General features: G+C 41.3%; 1 protein-coding gene across 7 annotated transcripts in view; it reads left to right on the plus strand.

Moving 5' to 3' along the window:
* diaph2 (diaphanous-related formin 2) overlaps positions 1–20,475 on the plus strand; it is an 855,920-nt gene that overhangs the window by 459,443 nt on the left and 376,002 nt on the right. For all 7 annotated transcript variants that reach the window (XM_078547238.1, XM_078547236.1, XM_078547234.1 and 4 more), the window contains 3 exons: positions 8,736–8,837; positions 9,163–9,257; positions 15,881–15,982. In XM_078547238.1, the coding sequence (XP_078403364.1) occupies positions 8,736–8,837; positions 9,163–9,257; positions 15,881–15,982 (299 nt within the window). The remainder of the gene's footprint in view (positions 1–8,735; positions 8,838–9,162; positions 9,258–15,880; positions 15,983–20,475) is intronic.

Here is a 20,475-nt window from a genome sequence, read left to right on the forward strand (position 1 = left end):
GATCCTTTTGTGGATTTGAACTGGTAGATTTTCAAAATGAACGTTCCCCTCATTTCCACTAACCTACAAATAAATTAACCTAGGCAGCTGCTGACTGCTCATCCTAATTGCTAAGTGTTTGTTTGTTTTTAACATTTCTTCTGCTGCTCTTTCCAGAAAATCAATGAAGTGAACCTTTCATATTCCATCCTAAAAATGAATCTCTTCTTCACTAGCTGCCTTTCTTTAACTGAAGTAAAAGAAATAAATAAATAAGTATGATGCCATTGCAGCCGCTTGCTGCTCCCTCCAATTTATAATTAATTTAGCTTTTTTGTTGCCTGCTGGCCTATTCTGGAAATCACCACTGCCTGCCTTCTCCTTTCCAGCCCTGTCATAAGATAGTTGCTGATGACAAAGACTATTCATCCCACTGTAACCCATCAGTCAAATTCTAAAGTACCCATTCATACGAACATATGAACTAGGAGCAGGAGGAGGCCATTCGGCCCCTCGAGCCTGCTTCTCTATTCAATATAATCATGGCTTATCTGATTGTAGCTTCAGCTCCAATTTCCTGTCTACCCCCATCCCCTTTAACTCCATTATTAATTAAGAATCAATCTAACCCTAAATTTTAAATGATCCACCCTCTACCACCCCTTGGGGAAGAGAGTTCCAAAGACTCAGGAAACTCTGAGAGAAAAAAATTCTTCTCATCTCCATCTTAAATGGGCGACCCCTGATTTTTACACTGTGTCTCCTATAGTTCCAGCCTCTCTCACAAGGGGAAACATCCTTTCAGCATCCACCCTGGCAAGCACTGTCAGGATCTTATATGTTTCAATAAGATAATCTCTCACTCTTCTAAACTCCAATGGATACATGCTCAGCCTGTTCAACCTTACCTCTATGATAACCCCTGCCTCACCCCCTCCCCTATCCCAGGTATCAGTTGTGTGAACCTTCTTTGAACTGCTTCTAATGCATTTATATCCTATCATAAATAAGGGGAGCAAAACTGTACACAGTACTCCAGATGTAGTCTAACCAAAACCTTTTACAGCTGCAGCAAAATATCCTTTTCTATTCCATTTCGCTTTCCCAACCCAAATTTCCATTTCAACATTCATTTGTATCTGAGGAGAGTCCAGTGCCCTTTCACCTCTTCCTGGAAGTCTGTTCCATATTTTGCTGCAATCTGTGTTCCTCTTGTTCAATTCTCTCACAATTTAATTTGAAGAACTGTTCCATGTCTGTTTTTCCATTCCCTCAGCTACGTTAAATATTTATATAAGATCACCACTTAGATGCCTCCTTTCCAGCTTTCTATTTTTTTCCTTTCCTTCCTTATCCTGACTATTAAATCTTGATTGCAGCATTAATTCCTGTAACTTTCACAAATAGTATATTAAATCTTGATTGCAGCATTAATTCCTGTAACTTTCACAAATAGCAGTATGCAGCACTTTACCAATCGCAATTTGTTGACAAAAGCACATCTCCTGTCTCACTTTGAGCAATATCATTGGATTTCTGCTAGAATTATATAATATTAAATGTTTAAACTATACAGCACACAGTCCTTGTGCTTATAGGGAGTTAGTTTTAACATGTAAGGTATGTATGATTTCCTTTATACTAATTTTTCAGTCGCCCTGGAGCTATGCTCATGGCTCACCTGATCCGCTTCTGCTCTCCAATGCATTCCACTGTGTTCTCTTCTCCGTCTTAGGCCCTAGCTACCCATCTTCATACCCCCCAGAAAACGCCAGTTTCACTTTATGCATGTCAATTTAGTGGCCTATTATTCCAAGAATGTAAGTGCCACCTCCTGCTCAAACTGGGGACACCACCCTGTCAGTGATTAGTCTCGCTGTTAATTTTAAAACCGCTCTCAGTTCCATTTACCTCTTTGCTGAGGTACACAATTTTTGAAGGTCTGAATAGAGCATGGAGTAGCATTTCTACAAATCATAATTACCTGGAAAAACTCAGCAAGTCTGGCAGCATCGGCGGAGAAGAAATCAGTCAACGTTTCAAGCCCTCATGGCCCTTCAGCAGAACTGAAGCATAGTTTCAACAAGGGAGAAATATAAATTGGTTTAAGGTGGGTGGGGGGGAAGAGACACATTGAGGGTGTGGTGTGAGCAGATAATCAAAAGATGTCAGAGACAAAAGGGTCAAAGAGGTGTTGAAGGTGGTGGTCTTTGTCTGAGAAAAGTGCTAATTAAGAATGCAAGACAGGATATTCAAAGTACAGCTCTAGTGGGGGTGGGGTGGAAAGACTAAAGGTTTTAGTTTTAGATTTAAAAATAATGGAAATAGGTGGGGAAAGAAGAATCTATATAAATTATTGAAAAAAAAGGCGGGTGGGGGGGGGAAAGAAACGGGGTGGGGATGGGGGGAGGGGGGTTTAAGATCTAAAGTTGTTGAATTCAATATTCAGCCCAGAAGGCTGTAAAGTGCCTAGTCGGAAGATGAGGTGCTGTTCCTCCAGTTTGCGTTGGGCTTCACTGGAACAATGCAGCAAGCCAAGGACAGACATGTGGGCAAGAGAACAGGGTGGAGTGTTAAAATGGCAAGCGACAGGGAGGTTTGGGTCTTTCTTGCGGACAGACCGCAGGTGTTCCGCAAAACGGTCGCCCAGTTTGCGTTTGGTCTCTCCAATGTAGAGGAGACCGCATTGGGAGCAACGAATGCAGTAGACTAAGTTAGGGGAAATGCAAGTGAAATGCTGCTTCACTTGAAAGGAGTGTTTGGGCCCTTGGACGGTGAGGAGAGAGGAAGTGAAGGGGCAGGTGTTGCATCTTCTGCGTGGGCATGGGGAGGTGCCATAAGTGGGGGTTGAGGAGTAGGGGGTGATGGAGGAGTGGACCAGGGTGTCCCGGAGGGAACGATCCCTACGGAATGCCGTCAAGGGGGGTGAAGGGAAGATGTGTTTGGTGGTGGCATCATGCTGGAGTTGGCGGAAATGGCGGAGGATGATCCTTTGAATGCGGAGGCTGGTGGGGTGATAAGTGAGGACAAGGGGGACCCTATCATGTTTCTGGGAAGGAGGAGAAGGCGTGAGGGAGGATGCGCGGGATATGGGCCGGACACGGTTGAGGGCCCTGTCAACGACCGTGGATGGAAAACCTCGGTTAAGGAAGAAGGAGGACATGTCAGAGGAGCTGTTTTTGAAGGTAGCGTCATCAGAACAGATGCGACGGAGGCGAAGGAACTGAGAGAATGGGATGGAGTCTTTACAGGAAGCGGGGTGTGAGGAGCTGTAGTCGAGGTAGCTGTGGGAGTCGGTAGGCTTGTAATGGATATTGGTGGACAGTCTATCATCAGAAATTGAGACAGAGAGGTCAAGGAAGGGAAGAGAAGTGTCAGAGATGGACCATGTGAAGATGATGGAGGGGTGGAGATTGGAAGCAAAATTAATAAATTTTTCCAGGTCCCGACGAGAGCATGAAGCAGCACCGAAGTAATCATCGATGTACCGGAGAAAGAGTTGTGGGAGGGGGCCGGAGTAGGACTGGAACAAGGAATGTTCCACATACCCCATAAAGAGACAGGCATAGCTGGGGCCCTTTCAAGTGAAGCAGCATTTCACTTGCATTTCCCCTAACTTAGTCTACTGCATTCGTTGCTCCCAATGCGGTCTCCTCTACATTGGAGAGACCAAACGCAAACTGGGCGACCGTTTTGCGGAACACCTGCGGTCTGTCCGCAAGAAAGACCCAAACCTCCCTGTCGCTTGCCATTTTAACACTCCACCCTGTTCTCTTGCCCACATGTCTGTCCTTGGCTTGCTGCATTGTTCCAGTGAAGCCCAACGCAAACTGGAGGAACAGCACCTCATCTTCCGACTAGGCACTTTACAGCCTTCTGGGCTGAATATTGAATTCAACAACTTTAGATCTTAAACCCCCCTCCCCCCATCCCCACCCCGTTTCTTTTCCCCCCCCACCCGCCTTTTTTTTCAATAATTTATATAGATTCTTCTTTCCCCACCTATTTCCATTATTTTTAAATCTAAAACTAAAACCCTTAGTCTTTCCACGCCACCCCCACTAGAGCTGTACTTTGAATATCCTGTCTTGCATTCTTAATTAGCACTTTTCTCAGACAAAGACCACCACCTTCAACACCTCTTTGACCCTTTTGTCTCTGACATCTTTTGATTATCTGCTCACACCACACCCTCAATGTGTCTCTTCCCCCCCACCCACCTTAAACCAATTTATATTTCTCCCTTGTTGAAACTATGCTTCAGTTCTGCTGAAGGGCCATGAGGGCTCGAAACGTTGACTGATTTCTTCTCCGCCGATGCTGCCAGACTTGCTGAGTTTTTCCAGGTAATTCTGTTTTTATTTTGTTTTGGATTTCCAGCATCCGCAGTTGCTTTTAGCTTTTTGTTTTTTTCTACAAATCATGTTGTTTTCCCAGGATTTTCACCAAAAAGTTGTGATGCATAATGTCGGTGTGGACTTTGAATTCAAAATCTGCACAATTAATTAAAACAGTTGAGCAACATGTCAGAGGCACACAGGAAGATTGAAAGAAACACAGACCATAAAAAGAGAGCAGTCTTAGAGTGAGAACAAGAGTTAGATGAATGAAGAATTACACACCTAGTAATAAAAGGGACTGTGTCAAAGGTACACAGAGGAAGAGAAGATGGAAGACGAACAGTGAGGAAAGACAAAGGGGATAGACAGAACTGCAGTGTGGGACAGAGACAGAACTATGAAAAGAATGGAGAGACAACTCTTTTTAATTAATGCACAATGCAGCTGGAGATAGTTGACATATAAATAAAACCAATATTATATAATGCTTCAGTTATTATAAAACAGCATATTTTCCAACAAACCCTGTTAAATAATAAAAATAACAAGCAGTACCCACTCATACGTTATTTATAATAGCCCATTATATTTCACTAGGGGCTGAATTTTTCCCCCATCGTGGGGGAAGTTGAAGGGCGGGAGCGCACAGGTACGCTTCTGATCAGCACCCCCAATCGGAGACACGGTGCCATTTTACATGGGGGGGCTAATTAAGGCCCGCCCAGCGTGATGTCCGCAGGGAAGCGCTTACACTCCCTGTGTGGGCGGGGGGAATCCCAAAATTGAGAGTGCGCTCTTTCGCGCATGTGCACAAAAGAGCGCACTCATCTCCCTGAGGCTAAGTGCTGCCTCAGGGAGATCGGCTATAAATGTCAAAAACATTAAAAAAGAAAAATAAAATTTCCCTAACATGTCCCTCATGTGACAATGTCACATGAGTTGGGACATGTCCATAATTTTAAAAAAAACTTTATTAAAATTTTTTAAAAGCTACATGAAACCTCATCCCGCCAGTGGATGAGATTTCATGCTTTTTCTAGTTCGTGCAGGGGCTCCTGACCTGCCCGCCAACCTTAAGGTTAGATGGGCAGGTCCTTCAATTACATAATTGACTCTGTCAATGGCCTCAATTGGCCTTAGACAGGTCGGCAGGCGCGCAGCTGATTTTGCTGCATCCCCGTCTTCCTGAAAATTTAAATGGGGCATGGTGACCTCGGGAATTTCCCCCGACATCACCGCACGTCATTTTACACGTCGGTGAGCGGGCCCTGCCCCCGCTCGCCGACGTGTAAAATCCTGCCCTAGGAATATATGTTCAATATCTTTCATGGGATGCTGTATAGAGCAATTGATTCAAGGTGACAATAGCAGCAGCAAATGTTAGTTTCTATTCTGAATGCAGAAGTAAAAGAAATGGCCAACTATTCTTTGTGAATTCATTCAAAAATTGTGTGTGATTTTATCACCATAGCGGGCTTGTTCTTATCTCATGCTAGTTTAGTTCATGGGTTAACACTTGTTTCTTAAGTTAGAATATTGTGGCCTCAATTTCAGAGCTTGATTATTAATTCTAGCTGATACTTCAGTATAGTATTGAGGGCATGCCATATTGTTAGAGGTGCTATCTATCAGATGAAATGATAAATTGAGGTCTAAAATGCCTGTGTAGGTGGATTAAAAAGATCCCACTTCGATCTTTGAAGAAACACAGGGAGTTATCCTGGTAACCTGATCATCATTCCCCCTTCAGTCAACACTATAAAACACAAATGATTTGGCCGTTCATGTCATTGGCTGTTTTGGCAGCTTAGTATACCTGAATTGGCAGCCACTTTGCCCTCAAAAGTAGTTTGTGATATGAAGTGTTTTGGATATCTTGAGGACACATTAAGCACTAAATAAATACAAATTTGTTTTACTATAATACCATATATATAATAAATATATTATATACATCTACACCACAAGCTATGCTTGTGAAACCTGTCCTCTTTCAGCTGTGATCAGCACCGTTGCAAGAAAGAGAACATTGCAAGATACGTACAGATGGAACCTATTCAGCCCATCTTAGCTAGTCCATCTGAAGGGAGGAGGGGGAGAATTAAAAACGATAATACCCCCACTGTGTCATGTAACTTGAATCTTGAATGAATCTTCAAGTTTTTCCACTGGGCTACACAACTTCTAAGAATATTCCCAATTCAGATTACTTTTTGTATGAAGATTTTCTTCACCTTCATCCAATACTTGAATATTTTTGCTTACAGTCCCTTACCCTTCATGTTTTTGCTTTGCCTAAACTCATGCTAAGGATTTCCCTCAGCTCTATTGGGTCTTCCTTGGTTCTTTGAAGACTTGAGGACTAAATGATGCACTTTGAACTATTGTACTGAGTGTGGTAATGTACTTTTAATTGTTTTCCCTTCTTGCTGATTTTGCTTACTTTCATGGAGATGGGTTCAAAATATAACTTTTCTTTGTGTTCTGCAAGTTGTAACAAAGTCAAAACTGTTAGAAAATCACAGTGACACACGTACTTAGATCATTATTTTTGAGCTCTTGGTAAATACTTTGTTTATACTCTGTTTATTGAAGTGTTATTTGAAAAATAAGTTAACTATATTTTGGTGTCTTGTGAGTCAGATCACAGAAGGCAAGCTTGCAGTTTGCAATTCAGTCCCTAAATGAATGCTGATCTGTGATCTGAAAGTACATTGTATAATTCTATGCTACCTGGATAAACAAGTATTTAAGTAGTTGATACATGGCTATTTTTAAAATCACATCTTTACTCAACCCATACAGCCCAAATCTTGAACAACAGTCAAAATATTCATGTCTCTGCATATCCCATTGCTGATACATTGGGCTGGATTAAACGCTGAGGGCAGGCTTCCTCAACCACAGCGAAATTTCAGGGGCAAGCTCACCTCAACTTTGCCAGCTCACCCTGCTTAATTATTCAAGCAACAGCCATTTCATTAGTACGAGGTGGGACTTCTGTCCATCTCCAGGAACAAATCCCATCTAGAGCGGGTGGCCAATTGGAAGCCAACAGCTCTGCGCCACACTGGGATTAATGACCACTGCAGGTACTGCAGGAGGCCCGGGAGGAAGAGGAAGCATGGATGCTCCTAACTTCATGTCTGTCTTGGATCTCACCATGGCCTGGTTGCCAGGCCCCGCCCCAGTGAGAGGGTTGGGAGTCATGTTGGACAGGGCAGGGGTGGGTGGATGTGGGGAGGCAAAACTCTGGGGGCGGGGTCTCCAATTGACACAGGGAGCCCAGGAAGGAGACACCCCCCTTTCACTCACCTGCAGCCCTCTGGGTTAAAACTGCTGGGCTACAGTTTGGACGCAGGCCTCTCCTGCCACCTGTTAATTGATGCAGCAGTGGGATGAGGCTGTTAATTGGGCATTAATTGCTCACTTAAGGGTCTCAATTGTGTCAAGGGTGAGCAGCTCACCTGATGCCTTCCTCACTACCTGTGGAATTGTGGCACCGCAATGGCAAGGCGCCCTCATTTATTTGTCCACCTGCCTGTTTTCCCGCCTGCTCGTGGCCCCCAAAATACATCCCATTATGTTACACTATTTTCAAGTGCTCATGCATCGTGAAAATGTACATTTTCTCATTTTGGGCATGATTCCTCTTTTCTGCTATTCTAAAAAGAAAAATTATGTACAACAAATATTTAGAGCCCAATTTTCAATGCAAAATACTCAATATAATGTGCAATGAACTATTGAGTTTTTATACATTAAAAAGTGTTTCTCATGGATAGAGCATGTATTCAACGTAGAGTGCAAACCTAGGCTTGTAGCCCATTTTGCATTGTAAAATAGTTTGTGTTACAGTTGAAACATTTCTAATAATTAGATGAAACTATCTGAAATCAGAGAACACATGGAAAACTAACTGCCCCGAAGAGGATTTCCTCTATCCAGCATGGTTCTTCCATTTGTGTTTGTGGAAGGAGAAACAGGAAGGAGCTACCCAGCGATTGCTTGCTTGGCTCACCAATTAGATGCCTCAATCAGGTGTAACGTTTTTGCCAAGTAAAACGCATAACCTTATTTTTGTGTGTAGTTGTGATTTTCTAGTCACTATGTTTACCATTTACCTTGGTTCCCTTGTGAGTTTCAGGGAATTTATATAAGTAACATCTTGCTTTAGTATTGTGCTCTGCCACATCCACTACATATATGGATAACGAACTATTTGGCCCCACTGATGCAAAACTACCTGTCATGATGCAATTTCCCCAGATATTTTGGAACCACTTTTTTTGGTAGTGATTTCTGTATGCAATGGTTCTTGAAAGGCTTAAAAAATCTGATGTTCAATATTTAAACAGCTTGTCTATAATTTGTTATGTTACACATCACAAATAGTATGACTTTTTTTAATTGTAGTAAAAAAGGATGATGTTCAAACCGAGGTGAAAAAATCTGCTCCTGCCAAGAAAAAAGTAAAAGAACTGAAAATTCTGGACCCTAAAACAGCTCAAAATTTGTGTAAGTACTTTACATGCTAATAATTTTGGGGATAGTTATGTTAGTGTATAATTTAGGCATTAGTTTTGTCGAGGCAAGTATAGACCAGAATCATGATATATACTGAGACAAAAAAAATTGTAATTGTTAAGAGTTTGAAATAAAGCCTGAAAATGCTGTTAATTCCCCCAACAGTTTCAATTGCTGACATGGCTGATATTTCCTTCATTTTCAAGTTCTGGTATTATATACTGACCTTTTCAGAGATAACTATGTTTTGTAAACATATTGCATTACGAATTGAAAATGCAAAACTCTTGTTAAAGCATCTTTTTGTTTCATTCAGCAATTTTCCTGGGATCATATCGCATAGCTTATGAAGAAATCAAACATATAATTTTAGAAGTGGATGAGGAGAAACTCAGTGAGCCCATGATTCAGGTAAGCTTTAAAGTAAATTTTGCTCAGCAGGAAATATGACCTCTTGCTTAGCTACAGGTTCCTCAACATATCTGTGTCTCTTTTTCTGAGTGCATTTCACAGAATGTGATGTTTATTTGTTGTGACAGAATGGGGAGATCAGTACACTGTGGTGTAAACACACACAAAAGCATCATGCCAGAAATTCTCTCTTTTGTTCCCCAAAGGTTTATGAGTTCTTTGACCCCATCTGAAGAATTCTTTCCAGTGAGATTATTATAGGAGTCTGAATCAGTGATTTGAGTTCCTTACAGTTTTCATGTATTAAAATGTAATTAAAAATTGTTTTATCAATATGTTGCCTGTCAGGATATTTGGAACTTAAATACTAAATTATTTTTGAAGCAAATCCTAGTTTTTCAAAGGAAGACCAGGAAAACCCTGTACATCAATGTTTCGCCCAACACAAATAGAACATAAATGCTGCAAAATGAAAAGGTTAATTGGGTGACTGTCCAAAAGAGGTTCAATGACTTCCCAAGAAAAGGAGCAAAAGCAGAAAATATGGACCAGACAACTTTTTACTAGTTATCAGCAAAACTAGAAAATGCATAGAAACAGGCGAAATGTGGAAATAGATTTAAAGCATGTAGGCAGAGAGACAAAGCAAACAAAGGTTATTTTCTAAAAGAGTCAGTAGTTCTTCTGTTTGCAACTTTCTTCCTCCTCCCCAATTTTTCCCTCATCTACCTCTACCTTTTCCCTTCTGCTCATACTCTATCTTTTTCTGAATGCATGAAGCATTCGTAATAAGACTATGACTAATGGCACTGACAAAGAAAAATGGGTTTGATATAATAGCTATTACAGTGACCTGGTTGAATGGTGACCAAGGGTGGGAGCTAAATACTCCTGGCTACTTGACATTTTAAACAAAACAGCCCTGGTAATAAAGGATGACTTGAGGATCGTAGTGAAAAGGAATCTTGGGTTGGAAAATCAGGTAGTATAATTAGTATGGATGACAATAAGAAATAACAAGTGACAGAAAACACTGGTGGGAGTACTGTAATGACACCCTCTTTATAGTTGTAGTGTTGGACAGAGTAATCAAGAAATAAGAGAAATTTGTAACAAATATACTGCAATGGTTGTAGGATACTTGAATCTTCATAAAGATTGGAAAGATCAAAATGGCAAGAGTAGTGTGGAGGAAGAGCTTACAGAACCCGTTTAAGACAGTTTCCTAGAACAACACATTGTGAAACCAACCAGGAAAGAGGCCCTTTCAGATCTTGTTTTCTGGAATGAAACAGGTTTGATGAGTAATTTCCCATTAAGGAATCCTTTGAGGAACAACGATCATATGATTGAATTGATGCACTTAAATCCAAAACCGAAACATGGGGCTGAATTTTCCCCCCCGTCGAGGGGGAAGTTGAAGGGCGGGCGTGCACAGGTGTGCTTCTGATCGGCGCCCCCGATCAGAGGCGTGGCGCCATTTTACGTGGGCGGGCCAATTAATGCCTGCCCAGCGTGACATCTGCAGGGAAGCGCTATGCACTTCCTCTGCTGGCAATCCCAAAATTGAGAGTGCGCTCTTTCGCACATGTGCACGAAAGAACACACATCTCCCTGAGGCTAAGTGCAGTCTCAGGGAGATCAGCTGTAAATGTCAAAAACCTTAAAATAGAAAAATAAAATTTCCCTAACATGTCCTTCATGTGACAATGTCACATGAGTTGGGACATGTCCATAATTTTCAAAAAAACTTTATTAAAATTTTTAAAAACCTACATGAAACCTCACCCCGCCCGTGGATGAGGTTTCATCCTTTTTCTAGTTCGCGCTGGGGCTCCTGGCCTGCCTGCCAACCTTAAGGTTGAACGGGAAGGTCCTTTAATTACATAATTGACCCTGTCAGTGGCCTCAATTGGCCATTGACAGGTCAGTGGGCGCGCAGCTGATTTTGCTGCACCTCCGCATTTCTGAAAATTTAAATAGGATATAGTGACGCCGGGAGTTCCCCCCGATGTTACCACGTGTCATTTAATGCGTCAGCGAGCGGATCCCGCCCCCACTCGTTGACACGTAAAATCCTGCCCATAAGCTTATACGAAGCCTATTACATACGTATGAGGGGTGAATTAGCTAAGGTAGATTGGGCATTTGGATTAAAATATATAATGGTAGATAAAAAATGGCAAATGTTTAAAGAACTGTTTTATCACTCCCAACGAATATATATTCCATTGAGAAATAAAACCTCTACAGGAAAAGTGATCAATCTGTGGCTAACTGAAGAGGTTAACGATGATATAAGATTATTATAATATTGCCAAAGAAGAGCCTATGTGGCACTTGTGACAGAACATGTCTCTCATGGATTGGTATCTTCAACCATCAACAAAAGTGTACCATATGAAGCTACCCCATCCCCAACGAGTTTGCTGCATGTCCATCATCTTACGTACATGATGACCAGTACACTCTGCTGGTTGGAGAAAGGAAGATGCTTGTGGTTGTTGGAACTCAATCATCTCATTCCCAGGACATTGTTGCAGGAGTTCCTCAAGGTAGTGTCCTAGGCCCAATCATCTTCAGCTGCTTCATCAATGACCTACCCACCATAATAAGATCAAAAGTGAGGATGTTCACTCATGATTGCACACTGTTCAACACCGCATTCACACATCTTCAGATTGACCTGGACAACATTGGGACTTGGGATAACAAGTGGCAAGTAACATTTATGCCACACAAGTACCAAGCAAAGACCATCTCCAAAAAAAGAGAATCTAACAACCTTGACAATGGCATTACCATCGCTGAATCCCTCACTATCAACATCCTAGAGATTACCATTGACCAGAAACTGAACTGGACTAGCCATAAAAATAGTGTGGCTACAAAAGAAAGCCAAAGGCTCAGAATTCTGCAGTGAATAACTCACCTCCTGACTCCGAAAGCCTGTCCACCATTTATAAAACACAAGCCAAGAGTGTGATGGAATACTGTTCACTTGCCTGGATGAGCGCAGCTTCAACAATACTCAAGAAGCATGATACCATCCAGGACAAAACAGTCCACGTGATTGGCACCCCATTCACCACATTCAACGTTCACTCCATTTACCGCCGACGCGCAGTAGCAGCAGTGTGTACCATCTAAAAGATGAGCTGCAGCAACTCGTCAAGGCTCCTTCAACAGCACCATCCAAACCCATGACCTCCGCAACCTAGAAGAATGAGGGCAGCAGACTCATGGGAACGCCACAAGCTGCTAGTTCCCTTCAAAGCCACACACCATCTGACTTGGAATTATATCGTAGTTCCTTCACTGCCATTGGGTCAAAATGGTATGCTGTTTTCTTGAACTGCTGCAGTCCATGTGTTGTAGGAACACCCATAGTGCTTTTAGGAAGGGAGTTCCAGTGACAATAAAGGAACAGTGATATAGTTCCAAGTCAGGATGGTGTGTGACTTGGAGCAGAACTTGCAGGTGGTAGTGTTGCCATGCATCAGCTGCCCTTCTCCTTGGTAGTTGAAGTCGTGGGTTTGGAAGGTCCTGTTGAAGGAGCCTTGATGAGTTGCTCCAGTGCATCTTGTAGATGGTATACACCATTGGGTGAAGGACAGGAGAAAGTCCTTGCCCTACCCCACCCCTTGCTCAAAATCTATTGCCTCTCTAACTTTTCCCAGTCCTGATGAAAGACCATCGACCTGAAACATTAACTCCATGGATGCTACGTGACCTGTAGAGTATTTCCAGCATTTTCTGTTTTATTCTATTTGTCCCTTAAAGACTGAGGAGGAGAAATTACAATGGGAAATACAGAAATGACAGACGTGAAACAAATATTTTATATCAGTTTTCACAGTAACAGGCATTAAAAGAAAATACCAGAAATGGTGAGGAACCAATAGTCTCATGAGAGTGAGAAGCTTAAAGTAATTAATATTAGTAAAGAAAAAGTACTGAAGAAAGTAATGGGACTAAAAACTGACAAGTCCCCGGACTTGATGACCTACATGGTAGGGTTTTAAAGGAGGGTCTTCAGAAATTGTGGACGCATTTATTGTGATCTTCTAAACTTGCCTAGATTCTGGAATGATCCCATAGAAAATGGGGAACTATAAGACAGTTAGCCTGGTTCCAGTCATCCGGAACATGCTGGAATCCACTATTAAGGAAGTAGTAACAAGGCACTCAGAAGATCACAGTATGATTAATCAGGTTTTATGAAAGGGAAATTGTGTTGGACAAATCCATTAGTTTTTGATGATGTAACTGACAGGATAGGCAAAAGGGAAGAGGTGAATAAAGCATATTTGGATTTTTAAATGGCGTTTGATAAGATAAGGGCTCATAGTTGGAGGTAATATATTAACATGGATGGAGGATTTTTTTTTATTTTAACTTTTTCTTTGTCTCTTTTATCACCCTCTTAATGCCACTTTTTTTTCGCTCTTTATTTACCTTCTGTATGAGTGTTGACATTCAATTAAATATTCTAACTTACATTTCCTGATTTAGACTCTGTGCAGCTCATTAAGAATTCTTCAATCTGATTGGTTAAGGAGATATGAGCTGATTGGTTAAGGAGGTACACAGATGCAGTAAAAGTCACGAGTTGTGAATGTTTACACAGATCCCAGATCCCCTGTGTCCTGCTGCACCAAACTGGATTACTGATCACTGCATCTTCCAGTGGAGTGTAGGAATGCTGTGAGGACAGACAGGCATTGAAACAGAGAGCTGATAAAGTTTTAAGAAGGATGAGCAATAGTGGTAGAACAGTTAGAACACATCTTGCTTAAGTCAAGCAAAGTGACCCACTTAAATGTGATATCATAGTATGTTTTTCAATTTATATCATTATATAAAGATAAGTTGTACTTGTTAAAGTGTTTTACCACCATTGTATTACATTCAAATTGAAATCACATTCACTGTCACTCATTCCATTTGTATTTATGCCAATTACAATAGGTCTGCCCTTCAACTCAAGTTGTAACTCTCAATTTTAGGAACCACGTTTTCTCTTTAGGATTAGCCTATTGATCAATTGTTACAAAGTATTTACAGAACAGGGCAACCATTCTGCCAACTCATTTTTTTCTTCATTCACACTGGCAAAACCAGCTACTTTTGCCCATTGCTGATTGGCCTTGAGAGGATGGAGGTGAGCCATCTTGAATACAACTGAGTGGCTTGTTCCAGAGTAAGATATATGTAAGCAGGTTAAGTTAACTCTCGCAACACTGTCCCTTTAAATTGCCCTACTTCCATTTCATAAATCTGTGTCTGTCAACCTATGCCCAATCACAAGGTGACTTTCACTGTGTCCTGTGTTGTTTTCTATCTCAAATGCACAGATTGTTTGCCATGAGTAAAAGTGCTTTTCTTAACTTTTTGAGCAAACAAATCATTGCTTTTAGGGGGTCATTGATGGGAATAATCTTCTGAATAGGTGAAGGGAGCTGCTATTTGCCTGTGGAATTGAATTTCGTGTGAAGGTGATGGTGCCTACCAGCAATATAATTTTTTGATAACTTAAAATGATAGCAAACTAATTTTTAAGGTAAATATTGCTCTGGAAGCAAAATAATAAGAAATTGTATATTACACTAAATATTAACATCATTGAAATCTTCACTTAACAGTAGGCCAGACTGAAAAATGCAGAGAACATACAACATTGACAGAAAAGGTTGTTTGTTCTAAATATAGCCATAAATGATACTAGCTATTTAGACAGCAAAATGCAAAGGAAAGCTACATTATGTAAACTAGCCTAAGCTGTAAAACTTTGGCTTTTGACTTTGTACAATCAATTTTTGCTTCAAACTTTTTCTCCCCCCCCCCAAACGAAAAGGAAGTTTGAGTGATAGTAAGAACTGGGACTTAAATTAATTATCTTTCGCTTGAGAGTTCACTGTTTAACTGCTGAACAACATGACAGACTCAATATAATGGAAGAGTTAAGTTTCAGTATACTTTCACATATGATTTGATGAGTGAGTTTAAAGAACAGTGATGTGACTTTCTTGTTTCCCACAGTCAGCCCCAGAACTCAGGAAGTGGTGATTGATCAGCATCTTGCAGCGAGTTTTGTTTTCTTTTTTAAAATTATTTTAAGCAGTTATTTATTTACCTGGTAGCCAATGCAAGCCAGTGGGAAAATTGCTTTCTAGGTTCTGTGTGAAGGGAGAGAAGAAATATTCAGAGAAGGAAGTGACTATTTTTCTTTAGTTGCCAGTTTTGACAACTGTCTCTTTCAATTTTGTGTATCCACTTGTATAGGAAACCATCTTGAAATTAAGTTAATTATGTCTGTCAGTGTTTATGCCAAACTTGCTACAATTTAAGTAAATACTAAGCTTAGTCCAATTAGCAAGAAATGCAGAATACAGAAGTGTGGCATTCTGAACTGTGGCAGCAACATTCTCCACACAAGTTGATGCCATATCTGAAACACTTCTTGGGGTTCTGAATCCATACAATGTACAATGGTGTCACTGTTCAGAAGTCAGAAATACCCTGTTCCCTAGCCATGACAATTCCTTTTTTCCCTAAGTTCCAAAAACTCCTTACCCAAAAGTTCTAAATGTATGCTTTCCCTTCTGTTTTTAAATTTATAGAATTTGGTGAGATATTTACCAGAGCAGAAGGAGCTCAATACGTTATCTCAGTTTAAGGATGAATATGACGACCTATGTGAACCTGAGCAGTTTGGAGTGGTGGTAAGTAGTCTCAGAAAGGTCACTAGAGAATATACTGCTGCTGCAGAATAAGGAAAGGTGAACATATTTCAGTAATGCATTGATTATTTTTCTTTGAAGTGTTAACATGCCTTATAGTATTGCACATATCAGAGGTTACATATTTCATTCTTGCAGACTGAAAGGTTAAAAATATTAAATACATCAGTGTTAAAATGAGGGTTATACGTCTGTTGCAATGTATATATAGTATGTGATAGATACATCTCGCACTGGCACAGTCGTGCAATACTGGCACCGTTCTATCTACAAAAGATATACAGCAAACAAATCTACTTCAGATGGGGTGTCTTCAGATGGTGCACCTTTGCTGATGGATGAAGGGGCCAGTTCTTAAGAGGCAGGTTCTGCCACAAGTGCCGCACATGAAGTATCAAGTGTTGTTGTGAGTTGGTTTTGACGTTGATGTCAGTAGCCAAGCCACTGTAGTGACTCCTCATTGTGGTAGTGCACACCAGCCCACTGGAGGTGTCACCATTTTCCTCTGTCATCCGCTAGTGACTTCCAGGTGTGATAATTGATGTCTAGGGCCTGGGTGTCATGCTTGCAAGCATCCTTGAAGCAGAGCTTTGGGTGCCCTACTACTAATCTGGCTCCGGCTACCTCACCATACAGAAGGTCCTTGGATATCTTTAAATGAAAAATAATATTTGATACAAGTCTGTGGGATGCATTTTGAAAGTGGCATGGTCATATCATCACAATGATACTGATTAACTCAATTTTGGATTTATATTTCCCTTTTTCCCCTTATCACTGTCTTGAGATTTGTCTGTTCACTTGTCTTTGTAGTTTTCCCCTTTGGTATTTTTGTTCTAATTTTCTTCCAATTTAGCTTCATTGTGGTCACTAGCTTCAACTTTAATTCATGTACACTCCATATTATGCATTGTACTTTTTCTCCTTTCCCTTCACAGACTTGATTAGTAAGTGCATTGAGCAAGACAAGAGTAGGCACATTTCACTGTACATGCTACCCTGAGCGCCATTGCTCCAAATCAGAGAGAAGTGCGATTCTTTGCAGCTGTGGCTGGAGAAGACGGTTGCTCATCAAATGCACTTTTGCAGGTGGCCAGCTTAGTTAACAAATGGCACAGGAGTCCCAAAGTAATTGTTTTCCTCAAATAACAGAAATGTAACAGTTGCAGGACTACATAAATGTGGTTTTCAAAACCATTGAAAATCAATATCTTCCTGTAATGTTATATTATTAAAGTTGCAACACAACTTTTGAGCTCCCCAGCATCGGATTTGGGAGGTACCCCAAGGTGTGTTGGGGAATCCCTCTCAGAAATTCCCAGGTTAAGGATTTGCATGGCAATTGCCCAGAAGTGCACATTTCCTCTGGACAATTGCGCTGCGCTGGGAACTATCTGAAAATGCGATTTAAATCACAAACTTTGGATGGTTCTGACGGGGTTACACCAATAGTTACTCAGAAGAAATTAGAAGAATTTAGAAGAATCAAAACTTCTTCTAACTTCTGGACACCTGCCTCCTGACTTTGGACGTCTCCCCCACCAGACATCAGACTCCACCCCCCTCCCCCCAACCCGCTGGCACCCTCCCTGAACTCCCCACGAATTTCCGACTCTTCGCACCCCCCACCCACCACCGGACCTCCGGTGATCGGCAGGATCAGCATAATTTTCAAGAGCAGCTAAATGTACATTTATTTCTTTTAATTCCTGCAAGCCAGCACTTTCCGACGCTAGTTGGAAGTTATTGCCCTATATATAATACATGCATTGAATTTTTAGCCAAAACTTAAACAAACAGATATTGAATTTTATTTAGTTTTTGTGACTCTTATTTCCCATTTACATCTTGTATACATACCAAACATCTATTTTTTCAGACCTACTATGCTTGTGGCATTCAGCAGGATTCAAATTTTCCCACACTGCACTGAGATAATTACAGTGGCTCAGCTTTAAAGTAATGATACAACAATTTTTTCAATGGTGAGGGGGCGCTCACAGCTGAATGAAGCTGTTGGTTAGGTGCACAATGACAATAATCAAAATTCCCTGGTGATCATGTCTGTAGGCCTCCTTAGAAATGAACACTTCGTTCCTTGGCTTCCATGCATTATTTTTTCTGCTATACAAGCATTAATGTTGGGTATGCAGCTGAAGTATTAACAAGTTGGTGTCTCAGTACACTTTCAAAGTAACAACATTCTATAAGTCTACATTCAGGGTTGTTTTTATTTGTCAAGTTTGCTGGGTTGTCTCAGTTTCTTCCAGTATTCTCAATGTAACCATAATCATTGCGATACAATAATTTTAAATTAAGTAGGATGTTGGTGGAATTAGACTGCCAACTCCTTGAAGTTAGTCAAAATGATGTTATTAATCCAACACATACAGTAATACTATCATGCAGTCATCATACTTGCCTTTTCCCCCAATTTGCCCACCTTTCCTATCTTGAAGTGTGGGTTTGTGCTGAGTGTGATTCACCTTCGATCATGTATGGGCTCAGTGAATGAATGATGTTTCACTGTGGAGGACATCGCAACTCATCCCAACCAGATCCCCTCACTCACCATCACACAAACACACAATCAGAAGTGACCATTCTCATCTTCGTGCACCACGCCCCATCCCACTCAATCAACTGCACAAGACCAGGAACACTCAGAACTGTAGAACTCCACACCTGCCCTTCCTAGGTCACCAGACTGAACAAAGACCAGGGAACAAACCTGAGGCCTGCTGGGTCTGTGTGGTTTAGTTTCACACTGGGCAATGTTTTTATACCATTCTTTTCCCCCGATTGTTAAGTTTTTTTGTTTTCTTTTCCCTGTTCTGGAGGCATTGAGTACTTGTTGATGATTCCATGAGTGGAAGCTGTTCAGCTACCTTGACTAAGGGGCCATTTAATCTAGACTGAATGGTGACAAGATATTCAACAGATAGAGACTCATAGCTAAGCCTAAAACTTCCTTACTCTTGCTTGGTCTACTAACACTTCTGGAAAGGTTTTCTGGATGGTAATCAGTGCAGCACCCTGGCAGTTTTCCCTCTCACTAACGGGAGCACGGAGGCCAGTTTTAGTACCTCACCTTCTCCTCCACCTGCTATACAAGCATTAAAATGTTGTGTATGCAACAGAAGTAAAAAGAAGTTGGTACCCAGCACGCTTTCAGAGTAGCTACATTCTATAAGTCTACATTCAAGGTTGTTTTTATTTGGCAGTTTTGCTGGGCTGCCTCAGTTTATTCCAGTAATCTCATTGTAACCATAGTCATCGCGATATGATAATCTTAACTTGAGTAAGATGTTGGTGGAATTAGACTGCCAACTCCTTGAATTTAGTCAAAATGATGTCATTAATCCAACACATACAGTAGCAACTATCATTTTTTAAATGATTCTATAATTCCCCGCCCCTGAAATCTGCTTGCCTATCATATACCTGGGGAATTCCTGGTCAATATAGCTCAGATACATGCTGCTTTTAGCAGTTGAGCCATCAGAGTAGCCACCTTGCTTTACTTTTAAAACGTAACATAATGCTATCTATCACTCCTGTATGCCTCCTTCATCACCCGGAGGTTGCTTATGAGAAATAAATGAGCTGACAATTCACTTTTTGTACTGCAATTAAGCGAAAACCATGACCAGGATTTTTCCGTCAGCATGTGGAGGCGGGCCCGACACGCCGGCGCGTAAAATGACGTGCGATGACGTTGGGCGTGCGTCCTGACGTTATTGCACTGTCTCGCAATGTTTCGTTCAGTGGGCACGCGCCGGAGTTGACTGTGCGCCCACCGATATTTAAAAGGCCTATTAAGGCCATTAAGGAAGTAATTAAGGTCAACTTCACGCTGTCTGTCCAACCTTACGGTTGGCGGGCAGGCGATAAGGCCAAGCAGCCTTTACATTTTTTAGGAAACCTCATCCATGAGTGGGATGAGGTTTCCTAAAGCTTTTATGAACTAAAAAAACATTTTCTGAAATATATAAACATGTCCCATCTCATGTGGCACAGTCACATGAGGGGACATGTTTAATTTAATTTTTAACCCATTTATTTATTTATTTTAAAATCACTTCAATCTCCCTGAGGCAGCTCCGTGCCTCAGGGAGATTGAAGCGCTCTTTCATGTGCATGCATGCGTGAAAGAGCACTGGCCCCGACTCTCCCTCCTTCCCCCACCCGCACAGATAGCGCTGAGTGCTACCGCTCACGTCTTACACTGGGCTGGCCTTAACTGGCCCACCCACGCAAAATGGTGGCGTGGAGCCGATCGTGGCCAACTATCGGTTCCACGACCACCCACTCCCGCCGAGCCCGCCCGACGCGGTAAAAGTTCAGGCCCATATTACTGCTCCAAATTCTATTTTGATCAATCATCATAAAAAAATTAAAATGTGTAAAACCTACTGTCTCTAGGACAAATGTATTTTCACTTTTCAAAAAGTTGTGATCATGTTTTGCAAGAT

The sequence above is a fragment of the Cetorhinus maximus genome, chromosome 8 (genome assembly GCF_964194155.1).
Source record: "Cetorhinus maximus chromosome 8, sCetMax3.hap1.1, whole genome shotgun sequence".
Classification (NCBI taxonomy): Eukaryota; Metazoa; Chordata; class Chondrichthyes; order Lamniformes; family Cetorhinidae; genus Cetorhinus; species Cetorhinus maximus.